Here is an 18,168-nt window from a genome sequence, read left to right as displayed (position 1 = left end):
ACACGCAGCGATGCGCGCTGGGCAGCAGGAGACCATCGATCGAAAAACGGCCCAGGCCGCTCGAGCACGATAACCGGCCCGTCACACACAGCGAGATCTCGCTGGCGAGATCGCTGATGTGTCACAAAATCAGCGATATCGCTTTGTGTGACGGGGCCTTTACGTCGGGGGCTTATCTATATGCCAAAAAAATAGGTGACAGATTCCCTTTAACAGGTTTGGATTAAACGACAGCAAGCGGAGATCTTGAAAGCCATGGAATATTGGAATATTATTATTATTATTATTTATTTATATAGCACCATTGATTCCATGGTGCTGTACATGAGAAGGGATTACATACAAATTAGGCCTGTTTCACACTTCCGTTTTTTCAAATCCGTCAAAATCCGTTGTTTTCCGTAAAAAAACGGATCCGCCATTTTTTGCAGGATCCGTTTTTTTTGTCCCATAGACTTCCATTACGGTTACCGCGGATCCGTCAAAAAAACGGATCCGTTTTTAAAAAAACGGATCCGTTTGCATCAGTTTCCGTCAAAAAAACGGAAACGGATCCGTTTGGCGGACACAAAAACGGAAGTGTGAAACAGGCCTAACTGATATCACTTACAGTAAACAAGCTAACAATGACAGACTGATACAGAAGGGAGAGGACCCTGCCCTTTCGGGTTTATATTCTACAGGATGGTGGGGAAGGAGACAGTAGGTTGGGGGGTTGCAGCAGTTCCGATGTTGGTTGAGGCAATATCTCCGGTAGTGGTGAGGAGGTAGCGGGGTCAATGCAGGCTGTAAGTTTTCTTGAAGTGGTCGGTGTTCAGGTTCCGTCTGAAGGATCCGAATGTGGATGATAGTCGGACTTGTTGGGGCAAAGAATTCCAGAGGATGGGGGCTATTCGGGAGAAGTCTTTGAGGCGGTTGGATGAGGAGCGAATAAGTGTGGAGGAGAGAAGGAGGTCTTGTGAGGACCAGAGATTACGTGAGGGAAGGTATCGGGAGATTAGCTCAGAGACATATGGGGGAGACAGGTTATAGATGGCCTTGTAGGTCAGTATTAGTCATTTGAACTGGATACACTGAGGGAATGGGAGCCAGTGAAGAGATTTGCAGAGGGGAGAAGCGGAGGAGTAGCAAGGAGAGAGATTAATTAGTCAGGCAGCAGAGTTACGGATGGACTGGAGAGGTGCGAGGGTATTAGCAGAGAGGCCACAGAAAAGGATGTTGCAGTAGTCGAGGCAGGAGATGATGAGGGCATGCACAAGCATTTTAGTAGATTGAGGGTTGAGGAAAGGATGGATTCTGGAAATATTTTTGAGCTGGAGGCGACAGGAGGTAGAGCTTGGGTGTGCGGTTTGAAGGACAGGGCAGAGTCAAAGGTTACTCCGAGGCAGCGGACTTCCGGTACGGGGGATAGCGTGATGTTATTAATTGTGATAGATAAGTCAGGTAAGGAAGATCTGTGAGATGGGGGAAAGATGATGAGCTGAGATTTGTCAACATTAAGCTTGAGGAAGCGAGAGAAGAAGGAGGATATGGCTGATAGACACTTCGGGATTCTGGACAGCAGAGAGTTGACATCTGGGCCAGAGAGGTAGATCTGAGTGTCATCAGCATATTGTATAACTTTTCATTACACAAGTAAACCTATCGCGGTCATCGTGTCCAAACTGGATCGCAGAATGTGACTTATGAGTAAGGCTTCGGTTCCTCCTCGTACCAGGGCACATGACTCCTTGGTAATTAGTGAGTGATAGGTATTGGTCTCTTATCAGTGACGATTAACAATACTTTTTATTTTTGATTTCAGATGTTCGAGCTGCCCGGGACCAGATGAATATTGGCGGTTTCCCTTACCCTGCTTTACCATTGCAGGACGCTCCACCCAGAGCAGCCTCTGTATTCAGTCAGCCGCCCTCTGTCTGCTCCTCCTCATCATTCAATGGCCCGTTCCCTGGAGGTGTGGTGTCTCCACAGCCACCCAGCAGTTATTACAGTGGCATGACTGGTCCTCAGCACCCATTCTATAACCGGGTAGGTGGTGAATTAAACCTGGATAACTATGTGTGTGTAAGTAACGAGACGCAAGTGATGTGGGACGTGTCATGTCAGATGGTTCCTCCCATTAGGGTCTGGGACCCCCTCAATATCTTGCATTTTGGATTATGGTATCCGTGTGTGCATGGAAATTATTCACCATGTCTAGTCATTGGGTTACACTTGACATCTCTGTCTGCTTTAGTAAAAGCTTGTATTCCCCATTAAATAAACTTGCCTTAGCTTTTTTTTTTTTTTTTTTTTTTTAGATGTTGCATTGTATTGTTCCTCTGTTGTTCTGCGTGGAAGTATATAAATAAATTTATAACCGGATATTAAAATTTGCCTGGTGTCTGTGACTAGCTACGTACACAGTCTGGCACTGACTGTAATGGTTGGACAGGTTGTGCTAAGATGTGCCTCTTCTGATAAGAAGGAATAGTAATATAACAGTTCTCATTTTATGCATTGATCTCCAGGAGGAATAACAGAGGGACACCACAGATGTAATGAAGTGCTCTGAATAGGATGGATTTTATACACTAATAAAAGTATATAATAAAACGGACTCCTGGTGCGGGGCCTGATTTTAAATATTTACTTTTTTTATTTTATTTTATTAGCATTTCTGTATTACGTACCTCCTCCCGCAGGCCCTGTACCAGTCATAACAGAATGTTTATTTTTCTGCAGCTGTTTTTGAAATTTTAGTGTAATGTTTTCTCCTATCACCAAGCTTATTTTTTTCTGGTTATGTAGCTCTTGCTGGCTGTGAATACACTGCAGGATAATTACAGTTGTCCATACACATGTGAATTGATTCGTAGGACCCTGTCTATTGGCCATGTCAGTAGTTTGTCATCACTGGACAGGAGCCCTGAGAGCCGCCTCCTAATTAGTGGCATCCACAGCTCTTCTCCTGATTAGCCAGCCTGGCGTGACATCACCATTGCAGTGTGATGTCATGGCTGGCCCGCTAATCAAGAGGAGCCACATATGCCGTCAGGTAGGAGCCGGTTTTCGGGACTCCCATTCAGTGACCACAGGTCACTGACCTAGCCACTGGACCAAATTGATTTGCCGTTTCTCATCAATTTATTAACCCTTTGCTCTTACTATTTTTGTTATTTTCTTTGATTATTATATTATTTGTATTTTCACTTGTCATTATTTGCTTTGTATCATGTTTTCCATTTTTTTTATCCCATTTTGCATATATTTTTTTTATTCCCGCATGTTTTCTGTTCTTTTTTTCATAGCCATTCTTTGCACCTCATGTGTATTTGCCAAAGTATTACTTTGGCAATCCCCAACATCCCATGTCACGTCCATCTTTAAAACACAGTTTATCAAGAGAGCAAACCACTGGCCTTGTAAGTATTCAGTAGGATCTTCATGTCACTAACTGGGGAAAGTGATGTTAATGTTTGCTCCTACGTAACACCCCCTTTCCTGTCTGGGTCAGAGACGTAGGGCTTATACCGTGGTGACAGGTTGCTTTTGTACGTCTGATTTAGGAATCCAGTTATATAAAAATGAGTCGCTAATGCAACATGTGGAGCCTGGCATAATAAATTCGGCTTTTGCTTGGCTACTATATTGTATATCTCATGTTTTTTGTTAAAGGGGTTGTCTGGTTAACAAAAGTTGTTTTTTTTCATTTAATTTCTTATTAGGCAATTTTTAGTTCATAAAGAAATCCTCACTTCAAGTCCCATAGCTATTAATTGAGCACTGCAAACCTTTTCTCTTTTCCTGACGAACCCAACACATGCATGCATTATGCAGGCCCTAAATTAATTGCATTTGACACCTTGTAATGCTTAACTTCTCCTGTGGGGGTGCTGTAGGGGAAATTAACACTTGCTTTCAGACTCCTCCGATTTTAGATGAGCACTTAATCTTGTGATCGGCACATCAAAGAAGCTTTGTAGCAAAACCATATTGTCCACACAGGCAAACCGCCTTAGCGGGCAGTGTGCGTTGCACGTCTAATCATCTTGGTCTCTGTTCAGACTGTAAACGATAAACTTGTGAAACCAGCCTTAGGCAGAGGCTTCCGGATCTTCTTTCCTTCCTTTGTCTGGATTTGTCCTTTCATTTTCTCCAGTATTAACCCGCAGAATATCGGCTGTTTATCGGGTGAAACGATCATTTGCTCAGCTAAAAAGTTAAAAGTTCTTGGAGGTTCGTCGTCATGTGTAAACAGGAATGGGCGATTCTGAGAACTATGGCAGCCTCTGGTATAGATCCCTTAGTGTGGATCATTTGCTTTGGTCTGTCTGTATAGATAGGCAGTCAAAACAACCGTCAATCAGTTAAAGTTGACCGATTTGCGGTCAGATCATGCCACCAATCAGTCTGTGTAAACAGAACTTAATTGTAACTGTTGGCGCCCAGTGTTATAAATAAGGTATGATTGACAAACCACCATAGAAGGAAATCTACGAGGCATGAAGGAAGATCCGGTTGGTCAAATTAGTGCTGTCACTCACGGTACACATATAGTCTCTACTCCTATGCCACTAGACTCCAGAAAACATGACTCAGGTCGGTTTTTATGGACCCCAGTGTTGCGGTTGCCGTTATTATATAACGGCACCCGGTATCTATAGGAAATTTTTCCTATTGGTTCTTTTTGATCACTGTGATAGGTTCTATCACAGTGATCAAAATAAAAAAAATAATAAATCAAACCCCCTTTTTTATCACCCCCCCTTAGTTAGGTAAAAATAATAAAATAAAAAAAAGTTATGCATTTCCTTTAGGGTTGGGCTAAAGTTGGAGTTGGGCTAAAGTTGGGGTGGGGCTGGGCTAGGGTTGGGGTTGAGGTTAGGGTTGGGGTTAGGGTTGGGCTAAAGTTAGAGTTGGGCTAAAGTTAGGGTTGGGCTAGGGTAGGGGTTAGGGTTGTGCTAAAGTTAGGGTTGGGCTAAAGTTAGGGTTGGACTAGGGTAGGGGTTAGGGTTGGGCTACAGTTAGGGTGGGGTTAGGGTTGGGCTAAAGTTAGGGTTGGGCTAGGGTAGGGGTTAGGGTTGGGCTAAAGTTAGGGTGGGGTTAGGGTTGGGCTAAAGTTAGGATTGGGCTAAAGTTAGGGTTGGGCTAGGGTAGGGGTTAGGGTTGGGCTAAAGTTAGGGTGGGGTTAGGGTTGGGCTAAAGTTAGGGTTGGGCTAGGGTAGGGGTTAGGGTTGGGCTAAAGTTAGGGTGGGGTTAGGGTTGGGCTAAAGTTAGGATTGGGCTAAAGTTAGGGTTGGGCTAGGGTAGGGGTTAGGGTTGGGCTAAAGTTAGGGTTGGGCTAAAGTTAGAGTTGGGTTAGGGTTGTGGTTATGGCTGGGATTACGGTTAGGGTTACGATTACTGTTGTTGTTGGGATTAGGGTTAGGTGTGTGTTGAGGTTAGGGTTGGAGTTAAAATGGAGGGGTTCCACTGTTTAGGTACATCAGCGGTCTCCAAATGCGACATGGCGCCACCATTGATTCCAACCAATATTGCGTTCAAAAAGTCAAACTCTGCTCCCTCCCTTCTGAGCCCTGCCATGTGCCCAAACAGTGGCTTTCCCCCACATGCAGGGTATTGGCGTACTCAGGAGAAATTGTGCAACAAATTTTGTAGTCCATTTTCTCCTAATACCCTTGTGAAAATAAAAAAAAAAAATTATTTCCAAAGTAAATTTTTTGTGAAAAAAGTAAAATGTTCATTTTTCCCTTTCACATTGCTTTAGTTCTCGTAAAGCACCTGAAGAGTTAATAAACTTCCTGAATGTGATTTTGCGCACCTTTAAGGGATCAGTTTTTAGAATGGTGTCACTTTTGGGTATTTTCTGTTATATTGACCCCCCCCAAGCACACTTAAAATGTAAGGTGATTCTAAAAAAATGGTTTTGTAAATTTTGTTGGAAAAATGTAGAAGTCGCCGGTCAACTTTTAACCCTTATAACGTCCTAGCGAGAGAAAAAAATTGTTTCCAAAATTGTGGTGATGTAAAGTTGACATGTGGGAAATGTTATGTATTAACTATTTTGTGTGACACCACTCTCTGATTTAAGGGTGCAAAAATTAAAAGGTTGAAAATGGCAAAATTTTCAAAATTTTTGCTAAATTTCCATTTTTATTTTTTTCATAAATAAATGAAAGTTATATCTAAGAAATTTTTACCACTGTCGTGAAGTACAATATGTCACGAAAAAACATTCTCTGAATCAGTGGGATCCGTTGAAGCGTTCTAGATCTATAACCTCATAAAGTGACAGTGGTCAGAATTGTAAAAATTGGCCTGGGCATTAAGTACCAAATTGGCTCTGTTACTAAGGGTGTTTATCAGTAGGGTGTCTGTGATTGCCGGGGTCTTTTTTCAGACTGTGCACTTGATGTGTTACTTAGGACATTATTGAAGAAGACTCCGCTGAGACGTTGTCTACTCCCACACACTCGCCTCTGGTAAAGCTTGCCATAGTGTGGTGGTGTGCTGTGGCATCCCATTGCTGTAGGATCAGTCCTACTAACGCTTGCATTACTAACTGTGCATCATGGTTGTCCTATGTGCAATAGATTAGCACAGAAACTAACGATGTGACTCACTAGTATTTCTCCACTTATCACCATTTCTAGATGAAACATTCTGCATTTAATGGAGTAGCACATAGAAGTATATACTACATGTGTGTAATATATTACTGTGAAATGTGAACCGTCTCTTGATGACGGCAGGAATTATTTTCAGTGTGTTCTCATGTTATGTCCTATTCTAACCTATATGCTTTTCTTCCTCTTTCTGTCCTTTTAGGGTGTAAGGCGAATGATAGGTCAAAGTTTAAAGGGAATATGTCTGCAGGTTTTCACTGTTATCTGAGAGCAGCATGATATAGGGCAAGAGTGCCTGATTCCGACCATGTGTCACTTACTAGACTGCATGGTGCAGTTTTTATAGAATCCCTGTTTTATCTCTTGTAGGTGAAGCAGTGGTCAGACTGCCGAGCTGTGTATAACCCCGCCCACACACCTGATTGGCAGCTTCCTGTGTACATTGTCAGCAAGCTGTCAATCAGCGGTGGGGGCGCGGTTACACAGATCAGCTGGACTGATGTGCACATGCGACCTAGTCCTCTAGTGATAATCTCCTGCTGATAAAACACCAATTGTATTGAAACTGCAGCACACGGTCCTATATTAGATTGCGTTCAGATTAAATAGCCAAAACCTGCTGACAGATTCTTTGTAACAGTTGCTACTAACCTGCCACTATGGGTTCGATAGATTTGGGTACAGGGTACATATGCCATCCACTATTTTACTACTTTATCTGTGAGGTATTGATGTGTATGGCCACCAGGAAACAAAATTTAGAGACACCAGCCTTGGACAGGTTGGAGAAGAGCTCAGCCAATATGGAAGCATTCTCTTTACCCCCAAACGAATGCTATTAAATAACAGCAAAATGTAATAAATGAACAAGCTGGTAGATGGGTCCATACAATAGAATATATTCTATATTCACCGTCGTGCAGTCCAATATTCATATCTTCAATGCTCACCTGTATCTTCTGCTCATGTGTTCATGGCTATAAGTGTCATGGAGACATGTTAATAATAATAATAATAATAATAATAATAAACTTTATTTCTATAGCGCCGACATATTCCGCAGCACTTTACATTTCAGAGGGGACTTGTACAGACAATAGACATTACAGCATAACAATAATCACATAGATTATAACAAATACCAATAGGAGTGAGGGCCCTGCTCGCAAGCTTACAGTCTATGAGGAAAGAGGTAGACACGAAAGGTGGGTGGTAACAATTGCCCTGATTGTATGGACCAGCCATAATGTTAAGTGTGTAACAGTACAGACACAGAGGGCTAATGGATGCATAAAGCATGTGGGAACATGATGCGGGGAACCTGGTTATGGTAACACTTTTGGCTGTGCCACACAGGGATAGATTAGGTTAATGTGTTGAGGCGATAGGCCAGTCTGAATAAATGCGTTTTCAGGGCAGGCACATGTTATGTACATCCAGCCTTGGAGGGTTGCTTTCAAGGCAGCGATCTGCAAACCTGTTACTTTCCAGCTGTTGCAAAACAACTGGATGCCATGACAGCTGGAGCCTGTTTTGCAACACATGGAAATCAATCTTTTTTTTCTCCCCTCTATACCCATTTCGGAAAGCTGTGAGTTCTGATGAAGACAACATGGACCCTTATATGTAGACTAGACGTTCAGCCCTGGAGTAACCGTATTGCTTTGGGAAGAACCTGCTGGCATTTCCATACAGATTCTTTTTCTTGCGGTAAGCCAGTATGTTCTGATCATGAAATCTGCTCAGTCTTACATTCCTGGTCGCCTAGAGCCCGTTTTCCACATTGTAACAGGAACATAACAGCCTGCGCCTCCTGCCAGGATAACCCTCTTACCACAGTCATTAGACGCTATACTGCTGCTGACTCTCTGCCGAGCGGCTTACAGCCCTCACCGGGCCCTTTCCATGGTTGGGATTATGGTTACGACAGAAATAGCGAACAACACTTCTGTAAAGGAGCGTGTTCATCCTGGATGGCATGACTCTGAAATGGAAGAGAAAATCTGCCAAGGGGTTCACAAAGAGAAGGATTTATCAGTGTGATATTGATTATATCATGGCCTTCCGGATACAGACGGTCATCAAATCATTCTCACAATTGTCTCTAATATTGGCACATACCCACATTTTAGAAATCCTTAAAGTGAAAAGCTGTATTGGTCCTCAATGTGGGATAGGCAGGGATCTGATCCAGTCATAACGGAGGCCTTTCATTTTCCTGAATATTCACACACTGATTCTATCGGGCAGCAAAACCTCTTTTTTTGTCTCATAAGACCTCATTAAAGAAAATATGTTCACCTCTAAATGTTTTTGGTCTTACCTACTGATGAAATCTCTAGACATGTGATATAGGTCATTGATGGAAGACTGTGCAGTGAATGAAAGATTTCTACTACAGATTTAAAGATCCAGAAGAAAATTGTTTGTCTGGCTGATATTATTTAGCTATTTTTAAGAAATGATGTACAAATAAAAAGTGATACTTTCCAACCCTATTCAGGCATTTCCTGGTTCTCCTTTAAGCTCTTATTCCTGTATTCCTGGAAATGATTGTTCAGCTGATCACAGCTAGTGGAAGGTTAAACACAACCAATCTCAGCTAGTGAGGGGCTAAACACGACCAATGTCAGCTAGTGAGGGTTTAAACCTGACCAATGTCAGCTAGTGAGGGGCTAAAAACGACAAATCTCATCTAGCGAGGGCCTAAACACGACCAGTCTCAGCTAGCGAGGGCCTAAACACGACCAGTCGCTGCTAGTGAGGGGCTAAACAGGACCAATGTCAGCTAGTGAGGGTTTAAACCTGACCAATGTCAGCTAGTGAGGGGCTTTATGCGACCAATCTCAGCTAGTGAGGGGCTAAAAACGGCATCTCATCTAGCGAGGGCCTAAACACGACCAATCTCAGCTAGCGAGGGCCTAAACACGACCAATCTCAGCTAGCGAGGGCCTAAACACAACCAATCTCAGCTAGCGAGGGCCTAAACACGACCAATTGCTGCTAGTGAGGGGCTAAACAGGACCAATGTCAGCTAGTGAGGGTTTAAACCTGACCAATGTCAGCTAGTGAGGGGCTAAACACCACCCATGTTAGCTAGTGCGGGGCTAAGCACGACCAATGTCAGCTAGTGAGGGGCTAAACACGACCAATCACTGCTAGTGAGGGGCTAAACCCGACTAATCTCAGCTAGGGAGGGTTTAAACCTGACCAATCTCAGCTAGCGAGGGCCTAAACACGACCAATCTCAGCTAGCATGGGGCTAAACACGACCAATGTCAGCTAGTGAGGGGCTAAACACGACCAATTACAGCTAGTGAGAGGCTAAACCCGACTAATCTCAGCTAGTGAGGGGCTAAACTCTACCAATGTCAGCTAGTAAGGGGGCTAAACACGACCAGTCGCAGCTAGTAAGGGGGCTAAACACGACCAGTCACAGCTAGTAAGGGGGCTAAACACGACCAGTCGCAGCTAGTAAGGGGGCTAAACACGACCAGTCGCAGCTAGTAAGGGGACTAAACACGACCAGTCGCAGCTAGTAAGGGAACTAAACACGACCAGTTGCAGCTAGTAAGGGAGCTAAACACGACCAGTTGCAGCTAGTAAGGGGGCTAAACACGACCAGTCGCAGCTAGTGAGGGGGCTAAACACGACCAGTCGCAGCTAGTAAGGGGGCTAAACACGACCAGTCGCAGCTAGTAAGGGGGCTAAACATGACCAGTTGCAGCTAGCAAGTGGGTTAAACCTGACCATTGTCAGCTAGTGAGGGGCTAAACACGACCAGTCTCAGCTTGTGAGGGGCTGATATCTTTTACACAGCAGATCCATAGAGGTTCGTGTCCATGAATCCACAACAACTTGTCTGGCAATTTTTTTTAAAACATTTTGTCTAAATTCTAACCTGGTCCACCATAAACGTGTAGGATTTTTCACATTTTACCTGTAAACCTCATGTTATGGATTTTAGTCCTTAGGGATTTTACCTTCTGAACCCTCCGTTTCCGTTCCGTACGTTCTTTCTAGTCGTCCGTCCAGCGGTGCAGAAAAGAAACGCGACGTATAAAGAAAAGAGGCGAGGGTGTTACATTTCCTGACGCCGTTCTCTTCAGCCTTTCATCTTCTTCTTTTTCCTTCCTGCCCCGCTACACACGGACTGCATCACTCTGACGAATGTTCCTTTCACGGCCGCAGTTTTTCTGAAATTGCTTTTCAGATTTGTAAAGAATTTTTTTTCTTGCTTTTCTCACCTTCTCCTTCTGAGGCGGTTTTATAAAAGAAAACCTAGAAAATAACGTACTAAATAAATAAGCGGTGAAATGTCTGTTCTGCTTGTTCTTGTATGCTTCACAAAGTGGAGAGGGCCTGTTCAATAAAACATTGCTTGTGGGAAGAGATATCCATCTGCATATTTAAAATGGATGGCACTCGACATAAAATAGTTATACAGCAAATTGTTCACCCCATGCTAATTTGCAACGGACACATGTCTGCCTGCATACTAATATATGGCGCTCGCCGGATCAGCAGCTTAACCCTATATGCCGATTTATGGGACAGAGAATGAATGATTGCAGCGCTTCCTAGCAGCAATCTCATCTCTGCTCCTCCATCTTTAGGTCTCGTTCACGCATATGATGTTCTCGTACGACTGTGGTTTTTCATGGAGAGCTCTGGTACCTGTGATTGTCCATGAGGCCAGTCACATGTCAGTGTTTTGTTTTTTTTTGCAGCACGTGGAAAATCTCAGAGATATGTCAGATTTTGAACCTAGCGTCAGATCACAATCGGCAATGCAAATCTATGGATCCGTGAAAAAAATCTGACCGCGGTCAGGTGACTTTCACCGACTGTCGCATAGAAGGTGGAGAAACTTTTTCTTTTTGTTTTTCCCAACAAACGAGAAAAACTGGTGACACAACGATCAAAGTCTCATCAAAATAATTGGTCCATTTCTCTTGAACGTGATAATAATGGACGCCAGAATTTTTTGAGGCTCTCCAAAACTTTTTTATTTTAAAGTAGGAATTACTTAAGGAAAATCTACTTTTTGGGTTTTCCAGAGATGTTTTTTTTTTTTTTTTTTTTTGCCTGACGCATTCTTTGCAGCCTTTTGATTGGACAGTGTCTAGTTTGGAGAGATTTCCTTCAGGATCAGCTTCAACAAAGTGGCATGCTTTTTCATTTTTTCTTTCTAACCAACTTTTTAAGGCTAAAAGAAAATAATCCGTATATTAACAGGAAAGTGTTTTTTTCCATGGAAAATGGAGAGGTTTTTTTTCCAAGAGTCTTGAAATAATTTTGGACAGGATCTGCTCTAAAACGCTCCTCAAACGCTTTTGTGAATATAGCTGTTTTTAAAAAAAAAAAAAAAAAAATGCAACTCTGAGCTATAAAATAAAGTTAAAATATGATATCAGCGTCATTGTGCAGACCTATAGAATCTTGTTGCCAGGTCACTTTAACTCTACATTGAACATAGTAAAGAAAAAACGTATCCCAAACACCAATGGTGGAATAGCGGTTTTTCAATATTATACCATTCTCTGTTTTTTTGGGGGGGGTTTTCCCCTCACTTGTCAGTACATTATATGGCAAAGTGTATGACGTCATTAAAAACGAAACCTAATCCCTCAAAAAAGAGCTTTTGTACAACAATGTTAATGCAAAATTGAAAAAGGTATGACTTTTGGAAGAGAAAGTGAAAATAAAAAAATAAAATGGCTCTGGAAGGGGTTAAGTTTGGGTCATGGAGTCAGAAAGCGCACTCTTCTTGTTTGTGCGTTAACTACGCCTTATAGTCTTACCTTACAAACTCCTGTCATAAATTGTGTAGGTCTCTTGTAGGCACCAGCCTGTTGAGGCATGGATATGGACTCTCTATGACCTCAGATTGTGACCTGTCACACCTTGCTTGTCAGCAGCAGATGTTTTACAGTGAACCTGTCACCAGATCAAAAAAGCTCTTATTTTATTCACACTGCTCCCCTTATTTTATTGCCATATGGTTCCAGAGATATGGGCCGTTTTATTTAGTGCCAGTTTCTGTTGTCTTTACAAGGGGGTGTGGCTTAAGGCTCCTCTGGGGCGTGTATTTTAGGCAGCTCCGCGTATTTACCCAGTGAGCCACACCCTTGTAAAGACCATAAATAATAGCACAAAATAAAAAGATTCATCACTGGATCCATATGGTGGATTTTAAAGAAATAAAGTACACGGAAGCAGCCGGAATAAAATAAAAACTGGCCACTTTTGACCTGTGACGGGGTCTCTTGCTGTTAGGTGCGGCCTGCATGGATAGGACTTGTTTTACCAGCACATCCCACAGATGCTCGGTCAGATTAAGCTCCAGCAAATATGGAGGCGAAGACCTCACCTTAAAGTCTCTGTGATGCTGCTTGGTTCATCCCTTCAATTTTTGCAGTGTGGCAAGGAGGATTATTCTGCTGAAAGACCCCACTGCCATTAAGAAAGACTGTTACGATGAAGGGGATACATGGTCTGTACATTGTTTAGGTGGGTGGAATGTTATGAATACCCGGACCCCCAGTCTACCAATTATACGTTGCCCTGACAACATTCCACCCCCTCCATTGGCTTTCTTTCCCTAATGTATCTTGATAATAAGTTTTTTTTTTTAGATAGCGCTGACATATTCCGCAGCACACTACCATGAAGGGGTGACTTATGAAAGCAATAAATTCAATTCAAGGTAAGACAGTTAAACAGTTTGTTCAGCCTCTGTTTGAAGACTTCTATTGAAGGAGAACTCACCATTTCTCGTGGCAGCCTGTTCCACTCATTGATCACTCTGTTAAAAAGTTTTTTCTAATATCTAATCTGTGTCTCCTCCCATTCAGTTTCATCCCATTGCTTCTAGTCTTTCCTTGTGCAAATGAGAATAATGATGATCCTTCTACAATGTGACAGCCCTTGAGATATTTTTAGACAGCTATTAAGTCTCCTCTCAGTCTTCTCTTCTGCAGGCTAAACATTCCCAAATCCTGCAACCTTTCCTCATAAGACAGGGTTTGCAGACCGGTCACCATTCTGGTCGCTCTTTTCTGAACTTGCTCTAGTTTGTTGATGTCTTTTTTAAAATGTGACGCCCACAACTGGACACAGTATTCCAGATGAGGTCTGACCAAAGAGGAGTAGAGGGCAATAATGACTTCAAGTGATCTAGACTGTATGCTTCTGTTAATACATCCTAGAATTGCATTTGCCTTTTTTGCTGCTGCATCACACTGTTGACTCATATTTAGTCTGTGATCTATTAGTATACCCAAGTCTTTCTCACATGTGCTGTTGCATAGCCCTATTCCTCCCATTCTGTATTTGCTTTTTTTCATTTTTATTGCCCAGATGTAGTACTTTGCATTTTTCCCTGTTAAAACCCATTCTGTTAGTTGCTGCCCACTGCTCCAGTTTATTTAGATCTTTTTGAATCCTCTCTTTCTGTTCTCTAGTATTAGCTATCCCTCCTAGCTTTGTGTCATCAGCAAATTTAATCAATTTACCCTCAATTCCTTCATCTAAATCGTTGCTAAAGATGTTGAACAATACAGGGCCCAGGACAGAGCCCTGTGGTACCCCACTTGAGACATTCTTCCAACTGGATGTGCAGCCATTTACGACCACTCTTTGTGTCCGATCACTAAGCCAGTTATGAATCCACCTAACAGTTGCCTTGTCCATTCCATACTTAGCCATTTTTTCAATAAGGATTGTGTGAGATACTTTGTCAAATGCTTTGCTGAGTGAGGGTCCTGCTCGTAAGCTTACAATTTAGAAGGATATTAGGGGGGGCACTAAGTGAGAGTGAATGGTCCAGCAATTATAACAAATAGGGGTTTTCATATAAAGCTGCATGATCCCGTCATCAGACAGTATGTTTAAGTGCAGTTATCGTCTGCATGGAGGATGTGGAGAGCACAGGTAGGGCGACAGACAGAAATGAGGGATGAGATATAGGGTGGAGCAGAAGCGTGGAGAGTTTTGTGGGTGAGAGAGATAAGTTTATATTGTATTCTGTAGTGAGTGGGTAACCAGTGTAATGACTGGCAGAAGGTGGAGGCATCGATGAAGCGGCTGGACAGAAATACAGCCCTGGCTGCCACCATCAGGATGGATAAGAGAGGAGAAAGTTTGGTAAGAAAGAGGCCGATTAGTAAACAGTTGTAGTAGTCCAGACGAGAATAAATAAGAGCAACAGTAAGAGTTTTAGCAGTTTCAAGGTTGAGAAAAGGTTGGATTCTGGAGATGTTTTTTAGATGCAGGTGACATGAGTGAGTGATTGGATAAAGGGAATAAAGGAAAGTTCGGTGTCAAATATGACCCCACACGGGAGTGCTGCTTGGGAGTTATGGTTGAACCCTTCAAGGTAATTTCAATGTTGGGTAGAGTTAGGTTAGTAGAGGAAGGAAACACAAGTAGTTCAGTTTTGGAGAGATTCAGTTTCAGATGGAGGGAGGACATGATGTTATGATCCTTGGTATTTTGTAGTAGGGTGGGATGATGTGAGGGAAAGAGGTGTATAATTGGGTGTCCTCAGCATAGAGATGATACCCGAACCCAAATCTACTGATTGTTTGTTCAATAGGGGTAGTATACAAGAAGAGTAGGGGACCTAGGACTGAGCCCTGAGGAACCCCAATAGTAAGGGGACGAGGAGAGAAGTAAGAGCTGACAAATGATACAATGAAGGAGCGGTCAAAGAGGTAGGAGGAGAACCAGGAGAGAACGGTGTCCTTGAGCCCGATAGAGCGGAGCATAATGAGGAGCAGCTGATGATCCACAGTGTCTAATGCTGCAGACAAATCCAGGAGAATCAGCACGGAGTAGTGACCATTAGATTTAGCTGTTGTAGATCATCAGAGGCTTTAGTGAGGGCAGTTTCAGTAGAATGTAAAGAGCGGAAACCGGATTGTAGAGGGTCAAGGAGAAAGTGATCTGAGAGAGAGCTAATTAGACCAAGGAGTTTAGAGATAAAGGGAAGATTAGAGACAGGTCTGTAGTTAGCAGGGCAGTTGTGGTCGATGGATGGCTTTTTAAGTAAAGAAGTTATGATGGCGTGTTTAAAGGAGGAGGGAAAGATACCGGAAGAGAGAGGTTAAATATTTTAATTGTCACCTCCTCCCCAATTAAGTGACATATATGAACCAGAACATCCACATGTAGAAAAAAATGTACTTTTTTAGTCCATGACACCTTTCTCCATTGCTTTGTGGTCCAGTTCTGATGCTTGCGGGCCCAGTGTAGGTGCTTTTGATGATTGACAGGAGTTTTTGACAGCCTCATTCACAGCAAGATGTGATGCTATGTGTGTCCTGCAGTTACTTTTCCAGCATTTTTTTAGTACAGTAGCTCCCCTGTGTGATCAAGCCAGGTTTCCTAGTGTCCATTCCTATCATTTTAACCGTTGCTTTCCAGGCAAAACCCCTCAAGTCCTGACAATTTGGCGATGCGCTGACCTAGTCCTCCAGCCTTTACAATTTGACCCCAGTCAAAGTCATTCAGATCCTTGCTTGCTTCCTCATCCCCTTACTATTGGGGTTCCTCAGGGCTCAGTCTTAGGTCCCCTGTTCTTCTCCTTGTATACTACCCATATTGCACAAACAATCAGTGGTTCCACTATTACTCCCCAGCAACATGCCCGCTGTCTTGGGGTCATACTTGACTCCTAGCTTTCCTTTTCCCCCCACATTCGATCACTGGCTCACTCTTGTTATCTGCACCTCAAAAACATTTCTAGAATTCGACCTTTTCTTACTTTTGACTCCGCAAAAACTCTTACTGTTTCTCTTATTCATTCTCGTCTCGACTACTGTAACTCTCTTCTAATCGGTCTCCCTCTTACCAAACTCTCCCCCTCCAATCTTTCTTGAATGCTGCAGCCACGATTAAATTCTTCACAATCGTTACACCGATGCCTCTACCTTGTGCCAGTCATTACACTGGCTACCCATCCACTCCAGAATTCAGTATAAACTTATTACCCTCACCCACAAAGCCCTCCATGGCTCAGTACCACCCTACATCTCCTCCCTTGTTTCATCATACCACCGTACCCGTGCCCTCCGTTCTGCTGATGACCTGAGATTAGCATTCTCAATAATCAGAACCTCCCACGCCCATCTCCAAGACTTGACACGTGCTGCGCCAATTCTTTGGAATGCACTTCCCAGGTCAATACGAGTAGTCCCCAATCCCCACAATTTTAAGCGTGCCCTGAAAACGCTTTTCTTCAGATTGGCCTATCGCCTCAACACATTAACCTAATCTATCCCTGTGTGGCACAGCCAAAAGTTTTACCATAACCAGGTTCCCCGCATCATGTTCCCACATGCTTTATGCATCTATCAGCCCTCTGTGTCTGTACTGTTACACACCTAACATTATGGCTGGTCCATACAATCAGGGCAACTGTTACCACCCACCTTTCGTGTCTACCTCTTTCCTCATAGACTGTAAGCTTGCGAGCAGGGCCCTCATTCCTCTTGGTATCTGTTATAATCTACTGTATGTGATTATTGTTATGCTGTAATGTCTATTGTCTGTACAAGTCCCCTCTGAAATTTAAAGTGCTGCGGAATATGTCGGCGCTATAGAAATAAAATGTATTATTATTATTATTCCTTAAGATGTTACCCTTGACCAGATGTAAAGCCAAGACCCCAGTACGGCCCTATAGATTTTCTTTTTAGATGCTGTAAAGAAGCACAGATATTCAAGGCTTCATCACGAGTTTTATATCGGAGATTCCGAGTGATGCCACCGTAAAAAGACCTGGTGCTTGCAGTAATCCTTTTTGTTATCTAGAGTCTCATTCATTAGACCCCACTCATGTTGAACATTTTAGAAGCTACTTTTGGCTTTTTCTTTCCCCTTTCACTGAATTACATTTCCATGTTTAGGTGCAGCGCGTTTCGCAGCTTCTGGCCAGGATCTTGCTGAAAGTGCTGCCTCCATTATGCAAACTTGTGGTCCTAGTGTTTTCTCAGCATTTGTCTTCATCGCTCTGCTGATTTCCACAGAATGGTGTTGTACAATATTGAGAAGGAAATTGTAACACTGTTATTGTCTCACTCTGACTAGTTTATTCTCCCTCGATGTTCTTGCCAAAAAATTTACCAACCACGATTAAGTCATCAGCTCCTAGGGTAAAGAGTTTATGGCCGGCAGTCACAAGTGGAGCTATGGTGAGGCATGTCATGTGTCGTGCACCAGTAGTTTTGCTTTCATATACGTGACCTTAACATTGTTATTGCTTTCATTTTGTTCAGAGTTGTTGATGTAGATTCATGAGAAAGAATAAGTACACCCTCTTTGTCTTCTATGGTTTTTACGTATCAGGACATGATAAAAAAAAAATGTGTGTCTTACAAGATCTTTATCTCCAATGAACAATGGTACACAACAAATTGCACCTTCTCATTATTTAAAAAAAAATTAAGCCAAAATCCTGAAGCAGTGTGGGAAAAAGTAAGTACACCCTTATTGGTTTCATAGGAATTAAGAGAGTAAGTATCAGCCGGGTACCGCTAATCAAATGCCATTGATA

General features: G+C 42.8%; 1 protein-coding gene across 4 annotated transcripts in view; it reads left to right on the top strand.

Moving 5' to 3' along the window:
- KIDINS220 (kinase D interacting substrate 220) overlaps nt 1-18,168 on the top strand; it is a 182,492-nt gene that overhangs the window by 151,199 nt on the left and 13,125 nt on the right. Inside the window, exons 24-26 of one of the 4 annotated variants that reach the window (XR_012230825.1) lie at nt 1,805-2,028; nt 3,291-3,404; nt 13,247-13,317. Coding sequence is in view for 3 of the 4 variants with exons in the window: in XM_073568179.1 (XP_073424280.1) it covers nt 1,805-2,028; nt 3,291-3,404; nt 6,408-6,575 (506 nt within the window). In the remaining variant the exon portion in view is untranslated. Of the gene's footprint in view, nt 1-1,804; nt 2,029-3,290; nt 3,405-6,407; nt 6,633-13,246; nt 13,318-18,168 lie in introns of those variants that run through there. The other 3 variants (XM_073568179.1, XM_073568177.1, XM_073568178.1) reach the window with 3 other exon arrangements.

Source organism: Dendrobates tinctorius, unplaced genomic scaffold, assembly GCF_039654945.1.
Source record: "Dendrobates tinctorius isolate UK_male_01 unplaced genomic scaffold, ASM3965494v1 ptg000021l, whole genome shotgun sequence".
Taxonomy (NCBI): Eukaryota; Metazoa; Chordata; class Amphibia; order Anura; family Dendrobatidae; genus Dendrobates; species Dendrobates tinctorius.
Note: the sequence above shows the minus strand (reverse complement) of the source record. Positions and strands in the feature narration are given on the sequence as shown.